This window comes from Trachemys scripta, chromosome 7 (assembly GCF_013100865.1).
Source record: "Trachemys scripta elegans isolate TJP31775 chromosome 7, CAS_Tse_1.0, whole genome shotgun sequence".
Classification (NCBI taxonomy): Eukaryota; Metazoa; Chordata; order Testudines; family Emydidae; genus Trachemys; species Trachemys scripta.
The window spans coordinates 25,785,163-25,810,606 of NC_048304.1; the positions used below are offsets into that span (position 1 = coordinate 25,785,163).

General features: G+C 40.1%; 1 protein-coding gene across 6 annotated transcripts in view; it reads left to right on the forward strand.

Moving 5' to 3' along the window:
* The window catches only part of ERC2 (ELKS/RAB6-interacting/CAST family member 2), an 840,163-nt gene that overhangs the window by 213,784 nt on the left and 600,935 nt on the right, over positions 1-25,444 (forward strand). For all 6 annotated transcript variants that reach the window (XR_004646570.1, XR_004646571.1, XR_004646572.1 and 3 more), the window contains exons 5-6: positions 13,078-13,233; positions 22,955-23,122. Coding sequence is in view for 1 of the 6 variants with exons in the window: in XM_034777024.1 (XP_034632915.1) it covers positions 13,078-13,233; positions 22,955-23,122 (324 nt within the window). In the remaining 5 variants the exon portion in view is untranslated. The remainder of the gene's footprint in view (positions 1-13,077; positions 13,234-22,954; positions 23,123-25,444) is intronic.

A 25,444-nucleotide genomic window follows, 5' to 3' on the forward strand; every position in this document is an offset into this window, starting at 1 on the left:
TTAGCTGTTTCCCCTCGCTCTGCACTAGCTGGCTGAAAGTTGGTGGAGACAAACGGTGGTAGGGTTTTTTGGTTAGCTTTTTCAGGCTGAAATTTGCAGAGGGACAGTCTGCCTTTTTCTTCTCCCTCCTTAAAATAATGCCCAGGCATAAAAGGCTTGTTTTAGGAGGAAGGCCATTGAAATATAGTCTGAAAACCTGAGGTATTTTGATATGCTAGCAAAATGTTAAGTGAATAACTGAATTAGTATAGGTTATAGTTTATCTGAATGAGATGTAAGCCAGAAGCATGTAATATTGGTATCACCTGCCTTGCTAAGGGTATGTTCACAGGAGTCTGTGATGTGGGTGGATGGTAAACCTACTCTAATTATTCTGTTGAATGAAAGGTCATTGGTTAATAATATAATAGGCATCAGTTATTGGATGATACCACAAGCCTGTTATTAGTCCAGATCGTCCAGCTAGCTATGTAGTTCAGCGTGAATTGAGAGGGTTGAAAAAGTGGCGTAGTTGTTTTGTGTATGTCCTGCATTAAATGCAGATTGGATTTGATGATAAACGACTTTATTGATTGTTTGCTAAAATATTATAATGATCTGTTTCCATAACCAATGATAGAGATGGTCCGTCACATCCTCTTCCTCAGCTTTGTCCTTGCAGTGCTAATGTAGATGATACATGAGTAATGAAGTGGAAGGGAAGAAAGCTAGAATGCTGGTGACATAGAGTTTCTGAGATCCTATGTTGTGGCTGTGCAGGAGTTGAAGAAAATATTCTTCACTTCCTTTGTAGCTTTCTGCAAAGATCCAGTCAGTGGAACTGTTCCTGGTGGTTAATCTAGTTAAATTGGATCATTTGCATCTGATGACGTGTGTTTCTTTCTGCAATGAGTTGTCAGGTTACTTGTAATATACAATTACTCATATTTGGACGGAGTTCTCTGTATCCATGGTGGCTAAATCTGTTTTTGGGGAACAAATCCAGCATTTGCATTTTATTATGTGGTGCATGTGGGAGGAACTGAGGATGTACAGGACCAAAAACCTGTATGTTAGATCCATGTTTCTTCTTTCTTGTGAAAAGCAGCAATGAGGTATTGAGGACCTTATTGGAATGGAATGTCAGTGCCTTGTTTAAAAAGGGCAAGGTGTCAGATTTTCTTAAGAAGCAGTTGTTACACTCTTGCTTAAGAAACCATGTTTTGGTGTGGACAGTTTCTCTAGCTATCACCCATCTCAAATCTTCCATTTTTGCAGAAAGACATGACATGAAAACTGTTTTACTGTGAAGTCTTACCAACAATTATGTATGCAAACCAGAAACGAGTTTTATTTTATTGACAAAGCAATGAGTAGTAGTAGTATATTTTTGTTTTTCTAAATGTTAGAAGATACGTTAATGCTAGGTTATTTACTGCAGTATACTTTGTTATATATTCCATACTAAAAAACTAAATTGAGAATATATAATAGTACCACGCTAAAAACTAAAAAGTCCAGAAATGTGTAATGCAGCCTTAACTCTGTCTCCACGTGCATATGCATTATGATAGACTTTCATTACATGATAATACTATTATTTTCCCTACCTCATTCAGTGTACCAGTTGAATGATGTACATAAATGAGGCAGGGTCACCTAGTGAGTGAGGCAGGTGTATTGAAATCCATTGCTGTTAACGGAATTGCACCCACTTACACTCTGAGTTTGGCATATGTGTTGTAATAATTTAATATGCTCTTTGGCATATAAGCATGTAAGATTGGTTACTATTGGTTAAAATAACCTAAAACATTAAAAGGAGGTTGAATATATTTGGCATGCTTGCATTCATTGTTTGTATTAAGAACTAATACTGTGTATTTCGCAACACCAGGGCCAAATCTTGTTCATGCAAAGTCCCACTTAAACTAGCGAGACTACCTGTGTGAGTAAATTAGGCAGAATCTGCCTACCAATTTGGCATAATGCTCATCTTCATTGTAAACTAGTGACAATCATGCTGAAGTCTGAATAGCACAGAGACAAGAGCAAAAAGTATTTAAAAATGGGAAGTTCTTAAGTGAATGAAAATATTTGTGATTTTACCTTACTTGCAGAAACAACCATCTTTATATATTGATCCAGCTTTGATATTTCAGGTATGTTACTAGCAAACTGCTTGTGTGTGTAGTGCAAAGTACTCTTCTTGTTCTGATTGCACGAGTTTTCCTTTTCTCTTGTTTTAAAGATGAACCTGAATATTTTCTACACGCTACTTTTAATATCTATACAGACACTGGCTATTTAATTATCATTATTTGTATTTCACTTTTTTCCTAAGGATTTTTTCTTTTTGGCTCTCTTGCAATAGCTGTCATGTTGGGCTTATAATCAGTGAATGTTTATCACAAAAACCTCTTTTCTGTGAAATTAATAATGAAACCATGTATATTCATAATAGGTTTGGTAATATCCTTCTTTTATAGGACTTAAATTTTGGGCCTAACCTTAAGGTGACACTATCTCCTTAGAAAATAAATCTTTTAAGGAAAAAAAGCAATGATCAAATGCTCAAGTATTGACATAAAAAACCCATGAAACTAAAGGCTCTATTTCTCAATTGAGGGAATAGAAACATACCATGTGATGTGTGTGTTCAATTAAAACTGATCAAGACAGATTGAATTTACAGTTTCAAATATTGAATACTGACATCGAGCTTCTTGTGAACACTCTAAAGAGTTATTCACGGAAATAATTTGATGAATACTTTTAAGTTACAAATACATTTGGGAATAGTGATTTGCTTGCTGACATTTCATGAACAGAAAGAGGCAAAATGCCTTGAATAAATTATTTCTTGCAAATTATTTGTCCAGCTCTATATTTTACTCTGTGTGTGTGTGTGTGTGTGTGTGTGTGTGTCTGTCTGTCTGTCAGGCAATATGCTACCAACAGTTTTGTCATAATGTTCTGGGATATATGAGTCATTATCACTGGAAACTAATCTGCAGAGTCAGCTTCTTACGACTTCAACTTTCCTCAGCACAATCAGGACAATCCTGTATTAATGCTCTTAATTTATGCTTCAAGGCAAAAACTTAACACTGCTGGGACCAGTAAAGAAGGAATCCAATTCTTCTCCCAGGCCAAATATAGGATTGCACTGTTAGGTAGGGTCATTAATGGGGGAGGAGAGATGCCCCTTCCTCTGAAGCATTAGGTATTGGCAACTGTTGGAAGTAGTATACTAATTCCGATTAATAGTCTGATCCAGTATAGAAAGTCCTGCTATATATTCCTGAGTCTGTAACAGAGTTTGGAGGGCCTAACTTCAATCACTGATGCCATATTTTTGGAGAACTCAGAGGAGTAATTAGTCCTAGTAATATTATATTTCTTCCTTAATCTTACTGTAGCCAAACCTTTTGTCTTTGTGATTCAAGCCCCAAGCTCTGCGGCTTAACTATACCAGCAGCATTCCAACAGTCCCAGATCTGGAATGCTGCTGGTGTAGATAAACCACAGAGCTTGAGGCTTGAAGGAGATACTGCATCTCCGTGTTTAATTTGTAATGAAAGAGGTGCTGGGGCCCAAGCAATTTTTTTACATTAATTACTGATGCAACAAGCCCAGAGGTGCCGGGGCTATGAACTGCCACACCTAGAGGTGCTGGGGCTCAGCCCTGGCAAGCCCTTGCACAAATGAAACGCTGCTGCATATGCTCTTCTTTCCGGTTGTTAGATTGTCAGACCAAGTGTCCATAAATTTAGCCACAACTAACGCTTGTTGAAGTTTTTCTGACAGAATGGATTTCGGTCTGAAATGCTGATTCAACTGAATGGAAACCAGGGAGGCTGACTAGCTGGGCAGACTTCCTGCCAGTCTTCTCACTTCCCTAGCAGCCTGGCTATCCTGATTCCACATCTACCTGCCTAGTAGTCTTCCCAGCCTACTATGTTCCCCTAGAGCTTGACTGATTGGAGACTTAGGCTGCCTGGCTGCCCAGCTGGTGAGCCAGCTTCCCATAATGGAAATTCTTGAAAAATTTCATTTCAGTTCTTCCAAAATGGAATTTTTAAAAAAATGTGTGTTCCGCAGAACATTTTGCACTTCTGAGGTTTATGTTCTGATTCTGAATGAAAAAAAATCAGTAATGTGAAATTTTCCCACAGCGTTAGCTACAACACGCTGTTTGAGTAGAGACTAAAAAGAAATGTTTGATTTCAGCACTCAGGACTTATGTGAACAGATAAAACATAAATAGCTACAAGGCATTAAGTGAGAAATTTCTTACAAGACTTAAATTTTATGCCACAGGGCATAAACTGATCAATTACAGTAAAAGTAGGAAGATGTAACCCCCACCCCACTCATGATAAAATTGCAGCATTAGTAAAACAAAGTTAAAGGTTTTTTTGGATTTTGTCATACTCTGGAGTAACAGGGAAAAGAAGGTACTAAAAATAGAATATGGGGTTGGCTGGAGCAAGCTGGTTTGCTCCTTTATGGAATTTTCTATGGTATAGGTACTACAGTAGTTGTTTGTTTGTTTATTCACTCTTGTCCCTTCTTAAGGCTGATCATAACCATGATAATTTGTTGTTCTTTTGCGCCCCTCCCCTTTTTTGTCACAAAAACAAGAATTCTATAAACAGGCACCTCCTTTTTTTCTTGGTCTTACACTCCACCACACACTTTTCTCTCTCCTTCATCACAAAAACCTTTCAGAAAAATGCTTTTGCAGAGGGCACAATAAATGCCTTATAATAGATGAGTTTTCTCTGAGAAGGTAATGTAATAGCAAAGAGATTTTTCTGTTTGCTTCTTTCAGTATCTTAATTCTCCAAGGTCTTCTCGTTATGAATATGAATAATGCTGATCTCATCAAGATTTAGATACCATGGTGATAAGCTATGATTCTGTCCATGGAAACATGTCAGATTAGAGAGTTTCACCTAATAAATTACCGTATATACTCGATCATAAGCCGGTTCGTTTATAAGCCAACCTTCCCAAGATGGATAAGTAAAAATGGAAAATTTTTATAACCTGTTCATAAGCCGACCCTATAATTTAGGGGTCAGCAAACTTTGGCTCCCGGGCCATCAGGATAAGCCGCTGGTGGGCCAAGATGGTTTGTTTATCTCGAGCATCCGCAGGCATGGAGGTAAACCTAAGTAAACAAAGTATCCCGGTGCTCCAGCTGCTTACCCTGACAGGCCACAGCAACTGATGGGGAAATTTTTTTTGGTGGGGGGGGGGAAGCTGGGAGTCAGGGGAGTAACCCCTGTGACCACCCCCCACATGACCCCACCCCTAGCCTGGGACCCCCACACTCTCCCCATCCCAACCCTTCCCACCTTATCTGGGGAGGGCCAGGGGAGGATGTCTCTGACCTGGCTGGAGCTGCTCCGGCAGACTGGGCGGCGTGGCCACAGCATGTTCCATCTGGCTGAGCCGGGTGGCAGGGCCGCAGCGTACTCTGGCGGCGTGGCCACATCCTGCTCTGGGGGGTGGGGGGGGCGGGGGGGGGTGAGTGGCATGGCTGCGGCCTGCCAGCCCTGGAGCTGCAGCTGCTTCGGAGGCTGGGGGGAGAACAGCGTGGCCAGAAGCGTAGAGACTTTGGCCCCGCCTCTTCCCTTCTGGCTCTGCTGGCTGTGCTGCCTCTCCTTACTCCCTCTGTTGTGGGGAAGGGCTGTGTCCCACCTCTTCCTCTCTACACCCATTCTTAAATAGACCCCCTTCTCTGGTGCTTCCCCCTTTTTTACTAAAAAAAAATTCGGCTTATGAACGAGTATATACGGTAGGTAATTTAGATGGCAATTTACCTACATGATTAAATACAAATCTGAAAACCCTGTTACAAACAAATGCAATTAAAAAAAAAATTTTTTTTCCTTACAGCCAGTTGGAAATTTTTAGATGGAATGGTTTTCTATTGGAAATGGTCAATTTGTCAAAATCAAACTGTTCTGTAGGAAAATGCCAATTTTGACGAAGTTCTGATGAAAACCAGGCAGGATTCTGCTTGAACGCTGCATGCTAGGCTGGCTTCAAAACCTGCTTGGTTTCCTACTAGCTTGCATGCCTGACATCTTTGCATCATGCATCTGGCAGACTGATGGGGAGCCAGGAAGATCTGGGAGCCCCATCTCCCAAGCTCCCTGTGTCTACCAGGCAGGGCCGGTGCAACCCATTAGGCGACCTAGGCAGTCGCTTAGGGTGCTAACATTTGGGGGGCGGCATTTCGGGTCCTTCGGCGGTGACCGCGGCGGCCGGATCTTCAGCCGCCCCGTTCGTCGTCGGCATTTGAGCAGGGGAGTGCGGGGAGGGCTGCCTGCAGCAAGTAAGGGGGGATGGCACCCAGGGAAACTCCCCGCCCCAGCTCACCTCTGCTCCACCTCCTCCCCTGAGCACGCCGCCCTGCTCTGCTTCTCTCCCTCCCAGGCTTGCGGCACCAAACAGCTGATTGTCGCCGCAAGCCTGGGAGGCGGGAGAAGTGGAGTGGTGACGATGTGCTCAGGGAGGAGGCGGAGCAGAGGTCAGCTGGGGCGGGGAGCTGCCGCGGGGGAGGGAGTGCCTCAGGGCTGAGGAAGGGAGCTGCTGCCGTGGGGGGGTGCTTTTAGGGGGGGGGGGTTGAGAGCTGCCACAGGGCTCGGGGAAGGGGGGGGGGCGCAAGGTGGAAGTTTTGCCTAGGGTGCAAAACATCCTTGCACCCGCCCTGCTACCAGGGCTTCCAATCTCCTTGGCAGGCTGCCCAGATTCCTGGGCTATTCACCCATCATCAGCCCAGGAGTTGTCCTCTCCTACTGCCTCCCATTGTTAGTTTAGGGGTTTCCTTTCTTGCAAGTGAACAAGGAGACCTGGGATAGGTGGTGGCAGCACTGGTATGTTCTCAAATTGGCCTATTCTATTTCGCAGGAAATTCTGAGATTTGAGGCTTTGAGATCTGATTCTGAATGAATTCTCGAATGCTGAATTTCCTGTGGGATGGATACTGCATTTTCTGGCCAGCTCTATTTTACCTCCTTTATTGTCTGCTGTCTGAATGGCTCGGCTGTCTGTCGGGGAGTTTGGGGCATTGTGGTAAGGCTGGGGATGTGATCAAGAAGTTGTTTGAGTCAGTTTATTTAGGCTTCTAGCAGCACCTCTGATAGCTCTTATGTTCAGCGAGGTGTTCTCATTTTTTTTTCTGTCTAATGATTTGGGTAAGAACACTTGCTGCTTTACTTTAATGCCCTCTCTGTTGTAGCTCCCCCTGAAGAAAGGGGAACAGGTAACATCATTAGCAGAATGTGCAACAGAGTTGCTTGTCAAACTGGGAACAGCAATACAAGTGAAAGATGTGGAATAATGTTATATTTTCAGTATTAGTCTCTATCCAATTCCTTATGCATCCTAACATCTTGTTTGCTTTTTTGATCTTGGGTGCACATTGAGCAATTTACAGTGATGCACAGGTTCTTTTCCTGAATTGCTACAGTTAATATGGAATCATGTAAGGTGTATGAATAGTGTAAAATTTCTCTCCAAAGTGCATTACTTGGAATTTATTGACATGGAACTTCATTTGCCAGCATATCACCTCCGTACTTCTACTCAGTATTTCCCTGGTTTATGCATCTAGGAATCATATTCCCCATCTTGCTGCAGCATTGCACTTAAAAAAGACTGGTTGTTATATTTGCATAAAAATACAGTGGAAAAAATATTTTAAAAATTCAGTATGTTAGGTAAGACTTCATAATGTATGGGGAAATATTTACCTAGTTCCATACCCCAAAATATCTCTGCTATTGCAATCTGCTATCCTATTGTCATGCAAATGAGTTACCCAACTTTTTCCCGTGTAGTTTGTTTGTGCCTATTGTTACAGTTCTAGTAGCAAGCAGAATCTGCCTGTGACCAGCAAGCCACCTGTCTTTTCCCCTGGCCTCCTTTGTCTGATTTTGAACCACATCATACACTCACTGCTGCATGGGTGGCTGTAGGGATTCCACTGGGCTAGGCATCCCTATGAGACTGTAGTAAGACAAGCAAATACTTACTATAGGGATAGCTCAGTGCTTTGAGCATTGGCCTGCTAAACCCAGGGTTGTGAGTTCAATCCTTGAGGGGGCCATTTAGGGATCTGGGGCAAAAATCTGTCTGGGGATTGGCCCTGCTTTGAGCAGGGGGTTGGACTAGATGACCTCCCGAGGTCCCTTCCAACCCTGATAGTCTTTGATTCTATGAGGCCCTAGGCAACTGCCTGCCCTCTCTGTGTAGCAGAACCAGCGCTGCATTGCTTTTGATTTTAAAATAATTCTTTTGTTGTATACTGAAATTTCTTAAAAATATCTATTAGTGTGACCCTTTTAATTGTTAAGTGTGCTGTGTTTTTGATTCTGTGACTTAATATAACTATTTAATAAATGTACACAGTATTTCACAAAGCATGATGCATGGTGTTACTCTGGTAGTAATTTTATAAATTGCTGGTGTTTAATCATTAACATGTTCTTGAATTCTTTGTTTCACACTGTAGATGACTTGCTGTTCTTGTGTTTTAGACAGGATAGGGTTGACAGAAGACTTACAGGGGCAAAGGGAATTAGTTAGATAAAATCACAAATTTTCCAGGATGTAACATTTTGTGTGACTTTGGTCTTTAACAAAACATCTTATTTTAAACAGAAGGAAGAAAAGGCGCAAAAACCACCCAAACCACCCACTACCTTCAATACTAAGATGGGAACGTCCACACAGTTGTTTTTGTAATTAATTCTGTTACATAACCATTTGTGAGTGTGAGAGTCATCATCAAAAGGGGCAAAACCTGTTATAATCTACAAGTAGAATGTAGAAATATTCCTTCCATGGGAGGGAGAACCAGATATTCAATCTTAAAGTCATAGTATTAAAAATAGAAAATATTCTTATTGTTACCTTGTCATTCTTGAAGATTAGCCTCCTAAAACACTGTGTGTCAGAGCAGTAAAGCCTGAATGAAAAGGTTTCTGTGGGGATTATGAGGCAGGTGATCAAGGAGGAAATAATCTTCTCTCCCAAAATGGAAGTGGAGGCTGATAGTTGATAGTTGGGGTCTATCCATTAAAGGTAATATTTCACAAGGCAGTCTCTTGTTTAGCTACATGTACTGCTAAGAGGACACCATGGTCCTTCTTTTCAGTTCCTTGGTTGTACATCCTTGTATTTGTTTATACATAGACTGCAATTTCCTCATAACTATTACATCAGCTAAAAGGGCTGGGGAGCTATCCACAATCTGATGTAGAGCTCCCTTTTAAAGTTTCCATAATGATAACATTGTACTCTGAATGTTCTGAGGCGTCATACCTAAGGTGGTGACCATTTCCACATAAATCAGAGAGGAAGGCTGCTGTGTCTCTCCATTCTTAAGTAAATTAAGCAGTCATGGGATAAGAGGGATAACTGGTGAAAAGACAGGAAAGAAAGAGTAGGAGTAAATGGGAAGTTTTCAGAATGGAGAGGGGTGAATAGCCGTGTCCCCCAAGGATCTGTGCTGGGACCTGTGTTGTTCAACATATTCATAAATGATCTGGAAAAAAGGGTTAACCATGAGGTGGCAAAGTTAGCAGATGGTACAAAATTACTCAAGGTAGTTAAATACAAAGCTGATTGTGAAGAGTTAGAAACGAATCTCACTGAACTGGGTGACTGGACAGCAAAATGGCAGATGAAATTCAATGTTGATCAATTAAAAGTAATGCACATTGGAAACAAAATCCCAATTATACATACAAAATGATGGGATCTAAATTAGCTGTTATCACTTAAGAAAGAGATTTTGAAGACATGGATAGTTCTCTCAAAACATCTGCTCAATGTGCAAGGGCAGTAAAAAAAGCTAACAATATTAGGAATCATTAAGGGATAGACAACAAGACAGAAAATATCATAATGCCACTATATAAATCCATGTACACCCACACCTTGAATACTGTGTGCAGTTCTGGTCACCCCATCTCAAAAAGGATATTTTAGACTTGGAAAAGATACAAAGTGCAACCAAAATGATTAGGGGGATGGAACAGTTTCCATGTGATGAGGGATTAAAAAGACTGGGAGTTATCAGCTTGGGAAAGACACCACTAAGGGGGGATATGATAGAGGTCTATAGATCATGAAACATGTAGAGAAAGTAAATAAGGAATTGTTATTTACTCCTTCTCATAACACAAGAAGTAGGGGTCACCAAATGACATTATTAGACAGCAGGTTTAAAACAAACAAAAGGAAGTATTTTTTTAATCAACACACAGTCAACCTGGCCAACACTATAACAGGATTCAAAAAAGAACTGGATTAGTTCATGGAGGATAGGTCCATCAGTGGCTATTAGCCAGGATGGTCAGGGGTGCAAAAACGTGCTCTAAAGTGTCTCTAGCCTCTTTTCTGCCAGAAGTTGGGAGAAAGGGGATGGATCACTTGTGAGAACAGGCTTCTGTGTACTAGGAAAATCTTCCAGTGGAGGGAGGGAGGGTGTGTGTCTGTGTGCGCGCGCATGCGCCCATGGGAGTACAAAGAGTGAATATAACAGTGGTCTCTGCTATACTTTTTAATAGGTTCCACTAGGTGCTCCCCCTGTGCTGGCTTAGCTCCTTTGGCTGGTGCAGTGGGGGAATAGGTTTGTGGTGTTACTTTAAAGTTGCACATCTCCACCTTATTATACTGTTGCTGCGAGGGTCTCCTGGTCTTTTCTCAAAAGCAAATGTTTTATCTGTTCTCTCAGAAGCACAAGGTGGCTCTTTTGTGGGTTCTCCTCTCTTTTGTGCATCCATGGAGGCCTAGGTACAATCTAGATCAGTGTTTCCCAAACTTGGGATGCCGCTTGTGTAGGGAAAGCCCCTGGCGGGCCAGGCCGGTTTGTTTACCTGCTGCGTCTGCAGGTTCAGCCGATCGCGGCTCCCACTGGCCACGGTTCACTGCTCCAGGCCAATGGGAGCTGCTAGAAGCGTCGCGGGCCAAGGGACGTACTGGCTGCCGCTTCCAGCAGCTCCCATTGGCCTGGAGCAGCGAACCGTGGCCAGTGGGAGCCGCGATCGGCCGAACCTGCGGATGCAGCAGGTAAACAAACTGACCAGGCCTGCCAGGGGCTTTTCCTACACAAGCGGCGTCCCAAGTTTGGGAAACACTGATCTAGACCTCAGCATTTTGAAGTAAATGCTTGGTAATATGGGATTAGGCCTGGGAGTGGGGACTGAAAAAATAGGCATCTCATATAAGAATTTAGTCTTGTAATTCTCATTCTCTTACTTCTTTTCCACCAATCTATCAATACTCTGAATTTAAGTAGCCAAATTATGGATAATTATCACAAAGCAAGCTGAAGAAGATATTATTCTAGAGACCGAATCTCTCCCATCCAACCATTTCACAGTTCTTTATTACTAATAAAGGAAATAAATGCATTCCATTAATTTTTTGGTTCTGCAAATCATTATTGGGTACAGGAATAAAGGTTAACAATACTACAACTCAACACAATGTCTTGCAGAAAAAGAAATTAATGTATATCCCTACATAGCTTTGGTTCCTCTTGGATATGTAACAATAGTTGGTAAAATTCGAAGGGTTCAAAGTTTCATTTTGGGTTAGCAGTCAAAAGTTCAGATGCTTATCAGAGCTGTATCCAGGCTATCCAACCTCTGAAATGGCAAATTTGGCCTGGTCATATCTTGAAAATAGGCTTTACTATCATGCAAAAAGTTTTGGTGCTAACTACTTCAGGACAGTCTGTAGGTAGTATAAGAATAACCTTTTTTAATATCTCAGAACTTCAGTTTCTGGCTAAAGACAGGCAGTACAGTCAACTGAAAACAGAAACAAAGTTTTATTTTACTACAGAGATTCAAATTTAGTTTGTCTTGGTTGAGCTTTTATTTTTTTTGAGAGAGAGAAGGGGTAAAATCCTCACTCCATTATAGTCAATAGGCCTTCTGCCATTGACTTCAGTAGGGCAAGGATTTTATGCCAGTTTCTAATATGTCTTGGCTACTTTGTATTCTTGGACTTAATTTCTCTTCGCTTGATCCATGGAAAATTTGTTCCCTAATAGATGTGTGAAAACAGATTGCCTACTGAGTCATTTTGCTATATTCTTTCAAAGTGAAAGTTGTGTGAGAAGGTACTACAAGTCCTGATGATCGCTATCCATCCCCAAGTGGATAAATTTTTTTAATTTACAGACAACAAATGAAAATGAGAGCTGAATCACTGGATTTTATAAGTGCTGTGCTGGCACAAGCTGATAACCAGTATATGAGGAAGCATATGATCCGTGGTATATGAGGTTGCATTTCTGTTGTTGCAAATTAACTTGGTTACATATTGTTTGCAAAGCTCTTTGAGATTGTAGGATGAAAAGTATATAACCTGCCTTTGGCTATATGTGGGTATACCAGTGGAGGAAATGGACATAAGGAGACTCCTCTTATTTCTCAAAACAGCAGGACTGGATTGTAACCTTGTTTTCAAGAGACCACTAGATTGAGAGGCCAGCCAGCTCCTGATAGCCCTAAAGTAGTTGGCAAGGCCTAAGTTATTTCCATGTACGTCTGGCCCTGCTGTCCCCATCTATTGTCCTTCTTTTGTGTGCCTTCTAGGATGTAGGGCAGGATTTTGCCCAGATTGTGCATGAGCATCAAAATGCTCATTCTTAATTGATGCTAAGATAAAATCAAGCATTGTGCTGTCTTTTGTTTGAGAGTAGAGGTCCAAATCCTGTTTTCCCTTAAGCCAGTGTCAGTGGAATTACCTGGGATTTACATCAGTACATGTCATAAGTGCTGGAACTAGGGATGCTGAGGGTGCTGCTGCACCCCCTGGCTTGAAGTGGTTTCCATTATATACAGGGTTGACAGTTTGGTTCAATGACTCTCAGCACCCCCACTATACAAATTGTTCCAGCACCCCTGCATCAGTATAAATGAAAGCAGAATTTGTTCCAGTTTCTTGTGCTAGTGTATTATTATTGTACCACATTGCTACAAATACTGCATTTTTAACATCCAGGTTTCATATAATTACAAATTCTTTCTTTCTTTCTTTTTAAAAATTTTAATCCAGGACACAAAAATAGCTTCACTTGAACGCAATATAAGGGATCTCGAAGATGAAATACAGATGTTAAAGACAAATGGAGTTCTGAATATAGAGGACCGAGAAGAAGAGATCAAACAAATAGAAGTTTACAAGAGTCACTCAAAGTTCATGAAAAATAAGGTACAGTCTACTAATAAAATAGTTTAATGGTATTAAAATAATGTGAACAGAAGTTTTAATTGGACTCTTCAGTTTAAGCAGTCCTCTGTGAATTTGCTTATGGTAGATCTGCGGTACTTGGCACTGAAAGGAGTTGCTGCAGGAACCTTTTTTGGAATAAAAAAAAAGGCACTTGTAAGTATTGATTCAGGAGAAGTAGAGAGGCGGCTAATCCATCACACTTCAGCGGCAAAAGCATTAATTAATTTACTACATTTCTCATGTATTACACTTTCTTATGTTTCTTTTTCTTTCCTCCACATCTTATATATGGTCTCTTCATTTTCTCTTTTTTCAGCTTTATAACTCCTGATTTCATTGTCCAAAGGCTGCTTTATGACTTTATTGGTTTCCATTCTGACCTACAGTATTTTCATACCATTTTAATTGTTAATTTTTTCATTACCTTGATAATGGTATTATGGTTAGTACTACTATGCCATAAATGATGCTGAGTTGTTATTTCCATTGTAAACGTGTGTTACATGTACAGTATTTTAAAATTCTAATAGTTTAAAATATTTTAATTTTATAATTCTGATAGTTTGCACTTATGCAGTGCATAACTTAAGATTTAATTTAAGAATCTCAAAACATTCTACAAAGGTTGATACATATTATTATCCTCAATTTACAGATAGTCTCTCTCTCTCTCTCTAAGTGAATTGGCTAAGGTCACACACCAGTTAGTAGCAAAGTTTGGAATAGAACCCCAGGGGCCTAACTCCCAGACTCACTAAACAATACTACCACTCAGTTATTTTAAAATAATCAGACTTAAACTTGGCACCTAACTTGTGATCCCAACTGCACGTTTTTACCACACTTAATTTACATTTGTTTAGCTGCCATGTAGTTAAAGAGCAGTCCCAACATTTTGTTTTTTGTACTTTTGGATTACTTTTTCTGATTCTCTTTTCTCAACCAATTTAATTTTTTTAAATAGTTAAAAAAAAAATTAGTTTATTCCAAAATTTGTGTTCCTGATTATATTCTTGTTTGTTTATAAAGTTACAATGTACTGATATGGAGCTACCTTCTACAGTACAGGTGTACAGTTATCAGATTTTTAAAGTGGAAAAACTAGGATAGCAGTGATAGAGGAGGGGGAATGAAACATTCACATAGATGAATCTTGGGAAGTGGGAAAAGGAGGCATTTTACCTATAAGTTCCTTTAAGATGAGAATGAGCAGTGAGTGGGGAGGGGAATGCAGGAGAGGAAGGACAGCCAGCTGACTATAGTTGAGGCTGGCCATAATAAACAGAGTAAAGCTGGTCAAAAGCACTGTAGCAATTTTGATTATGAAACTAATTTTTTTTTTGCATTCATTCCTCTGCATCCAACATCTATTTTTATGTGAAATTTTGTGGAGCTGATAATTTTTGAAGTGAAAATTGGAAAAGCCCCTTGTATGCTTAAATTTGAAGCTAGGGATTTTGAAAAAGCTGCTTGAGGGGGTGATGCTATCTGCTTCTGTGGCGCCCACATGATTTGGTGGAGAATTATAGACATGTTGGACTGGAAATGACCTTGACAGGTCATCTAGTCCAGTCCCCTGCACTGCAGCAGGCCTAACTATTATATAGGCCATTCCTGAAAGGTATTTATTTAACCTGTTCTTAAAACCTCCAGGGATGGAGATCCATAACCTCCCTAGGTAATTTGTTTCGGGTCTTAACTGCCTTGATAGTTAGGAAGTTTTTCCTAATGTCTAACCTAAATCTCCCTCGCTGCAACTTAAGTCCATTACTTCTTGTCCTGTCCTCACTGATTAAGGAGAACTATTTATCACCCTCCTCTTTATAACAACCTTTTATGTATTTGAAGACTATCATCTCCCTTCTCAGACTTCTTTTCTCCAGCTTAAACCAACCCAGGTTTTTTCAGTCTTTCCTTATAAGTCATATTTTCTAGATCTTTAATAATTTTTGTTGCTCTCTTCTTGACTTTCTCCAGTTTGTCCACATCTCTCCCAAAGCATGGAGCTCAGAACTGGACACAGTATTCAAGTTGAGGCCTTATTAGTGCTGAGTAGAGGAAGAATTAATTCTCATGGCATGCTTACTACAATACTCCTGCTAATATATCCCAGAATTATGGGTTGTTTGGTTTTTTTGCAACGTTATTAAATTGTTGAGTCTCATTTAGTCTGTGATCCACTATGATCCCCAGATCCTTTTCTGAAGTGCTCCTTCCTAGGCAGTCATTTCCCATTTTGTATTTGTGCAATTGATTATTCCATCCTGTGTATAGTACTTTGCATTTGTCCTTATTATATTTCATACTATTTATTTCAGACCATTTCTTCAGTTTGTCAAGATAATTTTGAATTCTAATCCTGTCCTCCAAAGCATTTGCAACCCCTCCCAGCATGGTGTTGTCCACAAACTTTATAAGTGTGCTGTCTATGCCATTATCCAAATAATTTTGGAAGATATTGAATAGACTCAGACTCAGGACATATCCTTGTGGAACCCCACTCAATAGGCCCTTCCAGCTGGATTGTGAATCATTGATAACTACTTTCTGTTTGCTTTTTCAACTAGTTGTATACTGACCTTATGGTAGGTTCATCTAGGCTATATTTTTCTAATTTGTTTATGCGAAATTCGTGAGACAGTGTCAAAAGCCTTACTGAAGTCAAGATACAGTAAAAGCTGTTTTATCTAGCATGTAGGGGGGATGAGGGGTGCCGGTAAGTGAAAAATGCTGGTTAACAAAGAGGCAGGGAGTTTGGGTGCGGGGCTGGGATTTGGGGTGTGGGCTCTGGGAGGGAGTTTGGATGCAGGAGGGGGCCTGGGGCACGGGGTTGCCGGATCCAGGGGGTGCTTACCTTGGGTGATTCCCTGCAAGCGGCAACCTGTCCTGGCCTCTCCTAGGCAGAGGAGCGGCAGGCGGCTCTGCACGCTGCCCCCGCCTCTCCCCGAGCACTGCCTCCGCAGCTCCCATTGGCTTCTAGGCAAATCATTTTACTCTCTGATTCTTAGTTATCCTGACGTAAAATGGAGACAATGAGAAAAATTATCATTGTATGATATTAAAGGTATTAGGATTTGCCATCTCAGAAAAGGTACATTACCTTAATTTTAGAAAGTGTGGGATCTCCTGTATCTTCAGTATCGCGTGACACCTGCCATGTTTTAGCTACTGTCTTAGAGTCTTCCCACTGGATAAATGAAAGCTTATGGCCCTTTTGGCAGCTTACTTTAAATATAAAGGTTTTTTTTTTTAGTACTTTTTATGTTCAGTACAGTCTTTTAAAACTCATATGTGGGGTTACCTTTAGTGAGATTACAGTACGCTTTCAAATGTGGTTAACCTACAAGTATGCAGTTCTCAGTGACTTACAATGTAATTACTACAATATCTCAGAAAAGATATTGAAGCTTTTAAGGTATAAATAATGTCCAAAATCTTGTATATAAAGGGGAAGTTCCAGTGTTTTTGAGAGGAAGAGGTTCAATATAGTTCTTTTCTCTAAAAAAGCAGATGAATGAGAAGAAGACTGTTATACATACCATTGTTTCATCACAACCTTCAGATCAGTATTTTGATAAGTATGTCACATTCTGATGAAACACTGTACAACTTCTTTCACCAGCCCTGTCCTTCCTCTTACAACTGAGATTTGCAGCAAAAGATACTAGTTCTGCCATTCATCAGAGAACCTTTCAAAGTGGAAAAAGTATTTATATGGCTGTCAGCAAGCAGATCTTATTATGCCTGATCTGTCGAACCTGAGATTTGCTGATAAGAAGTTTTGATAAATATAAGTCCTGATTGATGCCAAACAATAGAACAAAGCTCTTTTCATGGTTAGGTGCTAGAATTCTCTTTATATTGTTATATTTAAAGAATATGTATTTAGTTTACATCTCTTCTTAATTTAAATCTAGACAGGAAGGTGTATCAGCTGCATGCAGACCATTAGTAAATATTGCATTTGTACAGCATCAAGGTATTTTCTTTGTAAATTCTAGTACACTAATAATAAACACACACCTCCAAACTTCTCCAGAGAATGAGATGGTCAGGAATAGAGACAATTAGTTGTCCTGGGATACCATATATGGTATCTTCAATCTAGCAAAGAAGGGTAAAATACTATCCAATAGCTGGAAGTTGAAGCTAGACAAATTCAGACTGGAAATAATGGTGTATATCATTAACAGTGAGGGTAACTAACCACTGGAACAGTTTGCCAAGGGTCATGGTGGATTCTCCATCACTGGCCATTTTAAATCAAGATTGGCTGGTTTTCTAAAAATATGCTCTAGAAATTATTTTGGGGGAAGTTCTGTGGCTTGTGATGTGTTATAGAGGAGGTTAGACTAGATGATCACAATGGGTCCCTTCTGGCCTTGGATCTAGAATCTATATCCAGACATCTGGGTTAATCTACATTGTATTCTTTATTTCTAACTCACATGGAAGTTATGGTCATTGTTTTACTGTGACTCCAATAGAGAGGCATGGGTCCTCACTGGATCATGTCAACATTCTTCTTACATTCACCTTGATATGTGCACTTCAGCAAGGTCAAAGACTTGTTTAAAGAAGTGCTTAACTTTTTACAGAGAACCATACTGTACAAGAAACTTTTAACAATTGAGTGTATCAGATAAAAATTGTGAGGTCTTGTTCTGTCCTGGATATTTCTTTTTAAGGGAGAGGTCCCAGTTCTTGCATTCTTTTTCATTTTCATTTTTTTTATTTATTTATTTTATTAAAGAGTTTGCCAAAGACACAGTTATCCTAACTCAGATCTGTTCGGGAACTATAACACATTTTCTTGACCTCCTTACAGTGTGCAGAACTCCAAACCGGAACTGCATGCTAATGAGCAGATAGTTTCTGAGCATTTCAGTGATGAAAATGAAGCCGTTTTCCTTGCTTGTTGATTTCTCAGAGTGTTGGTAGTGTCATGAACAAAACTGTGAAAAGCTTCCAATAGAGATTAGGTGTGTGTGTGATGTACACAAGGGTCTGGGGTAAAACATGTAATATAATTAGATTGGCCTCAGATCTAGGGTTCCTCCTTTATATTATGTACTCAGACTTTCCCAGTCTATATTTTGTGTACCTTTTTTGTTTTAGTTTCCGCCCTTGCTTACATGCGCTGGCAAAGCAAATAAATGATGGGGAGGAAAGAAGAAGGTTTACTTCCAAGCAGAATTGTTTTTCTTTTTTGAGTAATTTTGGGATACATGTTGTATGTTTCTTTTTACTTTTCCCAACATCTGTTTTTCTTTCTTTCTACACTCCCTTTTCTTTCTTTTTTTTTTTTGATAAATTAAGACTATAAAGGTTATTGCTTTAGCTTCCTGAATAGATTAGGATTTTGTGCAATAGACAAAGGGTGACCAGCCAAATTCTCTAACCTAGTGGATACAAAACATTTTGAAATTTGTGGAGAGAAAAAGAGATTAACTCTAACTATGTAATTCAGAATTACGGCTGTGACATATTATTGTGTTTTGATTATGAGGATATGGCTAAACATGACAAACATTTTTTTTTCTGGGCTACCACTCCCTTCAGCTCTAGATTTAACCTCATTCCAAGTGGCCTTTGGGATTAAACTGAAAGGAGAGAATGGATAGGGCAGTTCCAGCTCTTCTTTGGTCACCTTCATAGCATTTAAACTTTGATTTAAAATAAAAATGTCTGGCCCTTTTGGTTGTGAGGAAAAACGTTTAAATGAAAACCAAGTGTCTGCCACAGTTAGCAAAGGGACAGCCTGAAATAATATCTCTGAAAAGTTACTGCCCATTCAGCCCCATGCGAGCTGAAGTCATTTGGTAATTTAAATAGCTAATATTAAGTATCTCACAATGGAGCATTCGAGTAGCTAATTTGCTTGTCCACTGTTGTCACATAGGAGCTTGAGCTGTTATGTCATCTAATATTTAGGATTGTTCTTTATAATATATTCTCCAGTGCTTTGACCAGTTTTAAATGTTCGAAATACTCAGTCTTTTCCATCCCAGGACACTTCTCCCATTTAGCAATATGAGAAGGGCAAGGTAGCTGTGATCCTCCTGACACCTGTTCATGAGCATCAGGTTGAGAACCTCTGTCCTAAGTGATGGGGTTTCCACAACTATTATAGTCTAATAGACTCACCATTTGGAATCCCCCCCCCCAATTCTCTCCTTCTCCCTGCCCCTCAGCCTTTTCTTAATTATCACTTTTTCCTTTGGCTTTCCTGTTACTGGAGAGCTCCACATGAGCTGTCAGGGAAGGAAAATGGAGGGTGAAGGGCATTAACTGTGTGGCCAGTGGAAGATAGTTAGAGTTCCATCACTCTGTTTCCCACCCCTCGGTTAAATTGCTGTTCCTCATCTACCACTAGTTCTTACTGCTATGCTCATAACCTGGGCTCACTGCAGCCAATGGTAATGATAGCTGTGGTCTTGGAGGGAGTATGGTGTTGCATTCAATCTACACATGCATGAAAGCTTTATTTTTCCTTTGTATAGAAACCATTCAAAATGAAATGGACAATTAACATGCCCATTACAACATATGGTGTACCTCCTCCAGTTCATCCAATGCACCAACAACTACTATGTGGGTAAAATAAGAAAATCACTCCACTCTCAAATGAACTCACACAGAAAAATGATAAAAGACAAAATCATCCTATCAACTGTGAGTGAACACTTTTCACAAAACAATCACTCCATATCTGACCTCATCCTCAAAGGAGACCTGCACAACACCTTCAAAAGTTCATCCTGGGAGCTTATATTCAAAACTGCTAGATATCAAAAATCATGGACTGATTGCTCACTTCATTGTGATGCTCTGATACACTGCTCTACAGCCAAAATGCTTCTGAAATAAATGTAGTCAAACTTTACTAATTCTGGGTCACTGAGAAAGAAAATGATGCTTAAAATTGTTGATTGGCTCTAGTTTTCAACATATGCTATTGGGTCAGTATATATGACCCTTGACTTGGGAATGGCGGAGGATAAGTGAGTTATAAAGGGAAGGGATCTCAATTTAAATCAGAAATGACTAAAATACATCTTTGACTGGATCTATGAATAAATCTATGACTGGGTTTGGGCAGTACTTGCTTTTTAGGCAAAACAATAAATGATGCAATCTGAAGATGGTATTGCGTCATACATCATGAATTGCATCATGTTATTCCTAGAAGTCATGGATGATGCAATCATAACGAAGCTTACATCACTCTGCTGAACAAATTGCCCTATATCAGCTCTAGAAATCATACAGTGTCGTGCTCTCTTATTTGTCAGTGTTTGATTTTGCAAAGGGACACATTTCTGTTTAGCCAGAGTGAGCAGAGATGCCTCGTACTTGTGTGAACAGTGCAGATAACTTCTGCTATGTTTGTGGTGAAGTGACTTTTGCATCACAAAAGCGCAGTATAACCACTATGGTTAAGAAAGCCTATCACCTTTATTTTGGCTGCAAAACTGGAGATCAGGACAAGAGGTGGGCCCCACACATATGCTGCAAAACTTGTGCAACAAATCTTCGCCAGTGGTTGAACAGGAAAAGGAAATCTATGCCTTTTGCAGTGCCAATGATTTGGAGAGAGCCAACAGATCATACCAGCAATTGTTACTTCTGCATGGTGCCTCCAATTGGGAAAGGTGTGTCAAAGAAGAAAAAGTGGACTGTGCATTATCCAAACATTCCATCAGCTATACGCCCAGTACCCCACGGAGAAGGACTGCCGGTTCCTGATGCACCAGAATCATTCTCACTTGAGTCAGACGAGGAAGAGGATGAAACTTCTGGTCCTGAACCATCAATGTCACAGGACCCACATTTTCTCCCATCCTCCTCCTCTGAACCAGACCTCATAATACAAGGTGAACTGAATGACCTTGTCAGGGATTTGGAACTACCCAAGAGTAAGGCAGACCTGTTGGGCTCCAGACTACAGCAATGGAATCTCCTGGCAGGTGATGTTAGGGTTTCCATGTTCTGTGACCGTCAAAAGGATCTTGTCCCATTCTTCTTCATGGAAGGCGATCTTGTAGCCTGCAACAACATATATGGTGTGATGGCAGCCCTCAACATCGTTCATGATCCAGATTAGTGGAGACTGTTCAATGATTCATCGAAGACGAGTCTTAAAGCTGTTTTACTGCACAATGGCAAAACTTTGCCATTGAATTCCAATTGGTCATGCAGTCCATATGAAAGAAACCTGTGACAACATGAAACAACTTTTGAGGTGCATAAACTATGACCAACATCAGTGGCAGCTTTGTGGCAATTTGAAGGTTGTTGCTCTCTTGCTTGGTCTGCAGACTGGATACACAAAGTACTGCTGTTTTCTCTGTGAATGGGATAGTCGTGCAAGAGATTCCCACTACATCAAGAAAGATTGGCCACTCTGACAGTCATTGAAGCCTGGGAGGAAAAGTGTTCAGCATCCACCACTTGTTGAATCAAGGAAGATTTTGTTACCACCCTTACACATCAAGCTGGTTCTGATGAAGAACTTTGTCAAGGCCATTGACAAAACACAAGCAGCTTTCAAGTACCTCCATGGAAAATTTCCAAGGTTAAGTGAAGCTAAGATAAAGGAAGGTGTCTTTGCTGGTCCTCAGATTCGTGAACTTCTTCGAGATGATGCATTTGACCATGCACTGCGTGGCAAGGAAAAGACGGAATGGAAAGCCTTCCAGTTAGTGGCAATAAATTTTCTCGGAAACAACAAGGCAGACAACTACTGGTTGTTGGTGGAAAACCTCCTCAAGGCATACAAAAGCCTTGGTTGCAACATGTCACTAAAGATAAATTTTTTGCACTCTCATCTAGATTTTTTTCCACCGAACTGTGGAGCAGTGAGCGACGAGCACGGCGAGCGATTTCACCAGGACATTGCAACAATGGAGAAACGCTATCAGGGCAAATGGAGCCCATCAATGCTTACAGACTATTGCTGGACAGTGACAAGAGATGCTCCATTTAATGAATACAAGAGACAAGCCAAGAAGCGCCGAGTAGACACTGAATAGGACTAAACTATGTACATAATAGTTTTTTGCCTTATGTTTCATAATAAATTTTATTTATATAACCCTTTTGCTGATTTTTAAAGCGTTACATAAACAGGACAGGTGAAATATTATTATGTAACCATAAACACATGAAAAGACCTAGGTTTACAATTTATGATTAAAACTCTACTATCTACACAATATACATAGACATAAAATGTAAAAACTTAAATATCTTAGAAACAGTAGCCAATCAGTTGTTTTAATTGTCATATTTGAATTCAGCACATCAAAATACATAATAAATAGCACATTTTATCTCTGAAGCAGATGACTTCTCAAAAATTGTAGACCAGTGTTACCTTTCCCAGACACAAAAAAGAGCTCTGTGGAGCTCGTAGGCTTATCACTTTCACCACAGAGGTTGGTCCAATAAAAGACATTGCCTCACTCACTTCTTGTCTCTTATATCCTGGGACCAGCATGACTATAACAACACTGCAAACATGAACTTAATAGAAATTGTGGGCGCTGAGCATCTCAGCATCAGAACCCTAATGCTTCTCCTGACTCTCCAGAAGGTATCTGGGTTGCATCACATGAGATTTAGTCTCATCTCACCAAACTCGTGTGAGTATAAATTGGAGATTAATGATGTAAAACAATGTTTTTTAATTTTGCAGATTGACCAATTGAAACAGGAACTTTCAAAGAAAGAATCAGAACTTCTCGCCTTACAAACTAAGCTTGAAACCCTTAGCAATCAGAATTCGGATTGCAAGCAACACATTGAAGTGCTTAAAGAGTCGCTTACTGCCAAAGAACAGAGAGCTGCCATACTTCAGACAGAGGTAAGCTATTTTCTCATCAGACAATACAATATAAATGTTTAGTTAACAGAGCGTGTCACGGTTAAAATGATGTATTAATTACAAATCTTTGCAGAAGATATATCCTGGGCTTTTTTTCAATTTGTTAAAAATAGTGTAACAGCTTAAACCCTGCCATGTGCTAATACATTTGGCATATTTTCCTTATTACAGTATGTTAGCACTGATTCTGCAGTTTTTGAAAAGAACCTACTGACTTCAATAGTGGTCTTGCATGTGTTAGTATTGCAAGATTGGACCCATGTATGGAATCTGCAACATCAAGGGTGTGTAGCTGTAGCTGAGATTTCCCTTGTCTTTAGTGGAATATATATATATGGCAGTTCTCATTTCTTCTTAATATTTTCACTCCTAATTTCAAATTGTCTTGAGATCGTTTGGGACCTCAGACCTGTTTCCTCAAACCTAATGCTCATTTTTGTGTCTTCTATTGTACATTTCAATTCTAAAGAGAGAGGCCCTTTATAAGTTTTGAAGGGTGCATAAATATAGGCGGGGCCTAGGTTATTGGTATGAAGTCTTTTTTTCTTACAAAATTAGCTTTCATTTTCAAATGTGAATAGATTGTTAATCCTTAATATAGGCCAGTATATTTGGGGGTTTTTTTATGTGTAATGTGTAAAGTACAGAGCTTGAAAATATAGATATTTAAATATGGTTTATGTAGTTGAGATGGTTTTCAAATGTGATTAAATAAACCATTTAAATGTTAAAATGGTCTTCTCCACTAGTTCCTTTTCCATGGCTGTTTTTTACTGTGAAGGTATGAAACACAAAATAGGAATGAAATCTATATTTTAACTGCTTTATTTGTAAGTTTTGAATTGGTGTGCCTTTTAAAAGAACATGAACAGTTAGGCACTGCATTTATAAAAGGAAAATAAACTCTTTACATTCAGAAAAGTATACTAATTTAAATGGATTGGTTTCTTGCATGATAGTTCAAGGTTTAATCCTAGGTTAAGGAATTCCAGGGGCAAAAGTTCACTTTAGTTCATCATCTTCATGGGGAAAAGTTAGCTGACATTTATCTCTATTTATAAAATATATATTCTGAGATTCTGGGTGTCTATTGAACTGCATGTCCCAGGATTCAGCCTCTTACATGTTAATAAGGTACAAATAAAAATTTGAAATTGCAAATCTGCCCTCATTGGTCAAATAAAATAGAAGAAAACATAAATATAAAATCATGATGATGATAGAATGAGATAAAAAACATCCTTCTGCCTACCACTACTTCAGAAACAGCCACAGATCCCAAAGGAGACTAAGGCAGTCTTGTGGTTTTGGGTGTAGCCAGCTACACCTCCCCTTCCCACTCACCATCCCCACAGCGTCTAGCAACTGCCTGCTCTGACTCATTTGCTCAAGACAATGATCCAGGAGTACCTCCTCCTTCCCCATTCCCCTGGTTTGGGGACTGGCTGACCTGCTTTTACAATGTTTGAGACTCTATTACAACAGACAATTGGGTCCTAAGCACTGTCCAAGAGGACTATGCCATACAGTTCCTCTCTATCCCCCCTTCCCACGTTGCTTTTCAGGGACCCCTTTCACGAGACACTGCTCTTTTAGCAGGTTCAGTCTCTACTGGCCTTTGGGGCTGTAGAGGAGGTCCTCTTGAAGCATTGGGGACTGGGATTATATTCTCAGTATTTCCTGGTTCTCAAACCCTTGGGAGACCTATCTTCAGCCTCTATGATCTTAACAAATACATCTGATATGTGAGATACCAGATGGTCACCCTGGTAGCAATACTTCCTGCCTTAAACCACAATGACTGGTTTGCTGCCCTATACCTTCAGGATGCTTATTTTCATGTAGCAATTCTCTCAAACTACAGGAGATTTCTCTGGTTTGTTGTGGTGGACCAACACTAGCAACACTAGCCCTTTGGCCTGTCTTCTGCCCCTGGGGTCTTTATGAAATGAATGGTCACAGTAACAGCATACCTCAGGAAGAGGGGAATTCGTATCTTCCGATATCTGGATGATTGGTTACTGAGAGGCAAGTCAAGAGAGGATGTCCTGTCTCATGTCTAGTTCACACTATGCCTACTCAATCATCTATGTCTCCTCTTAAACAGCGGGAGGTCAACTTTGTTTCCAACTCTAAGAATCAAGCTCATTGGGCCCTGATAGACTCTACGAATTCGAGAGCATTTCTGCTGACCAACCGATTCCAGGCAATCTGTCACTTATGTCTAGAACTGAAGATCCATCCCTCAACCACAGCCTGAGTATGCCTGAAGTTGCTAGCGCATATGCCTGCCTGCACACA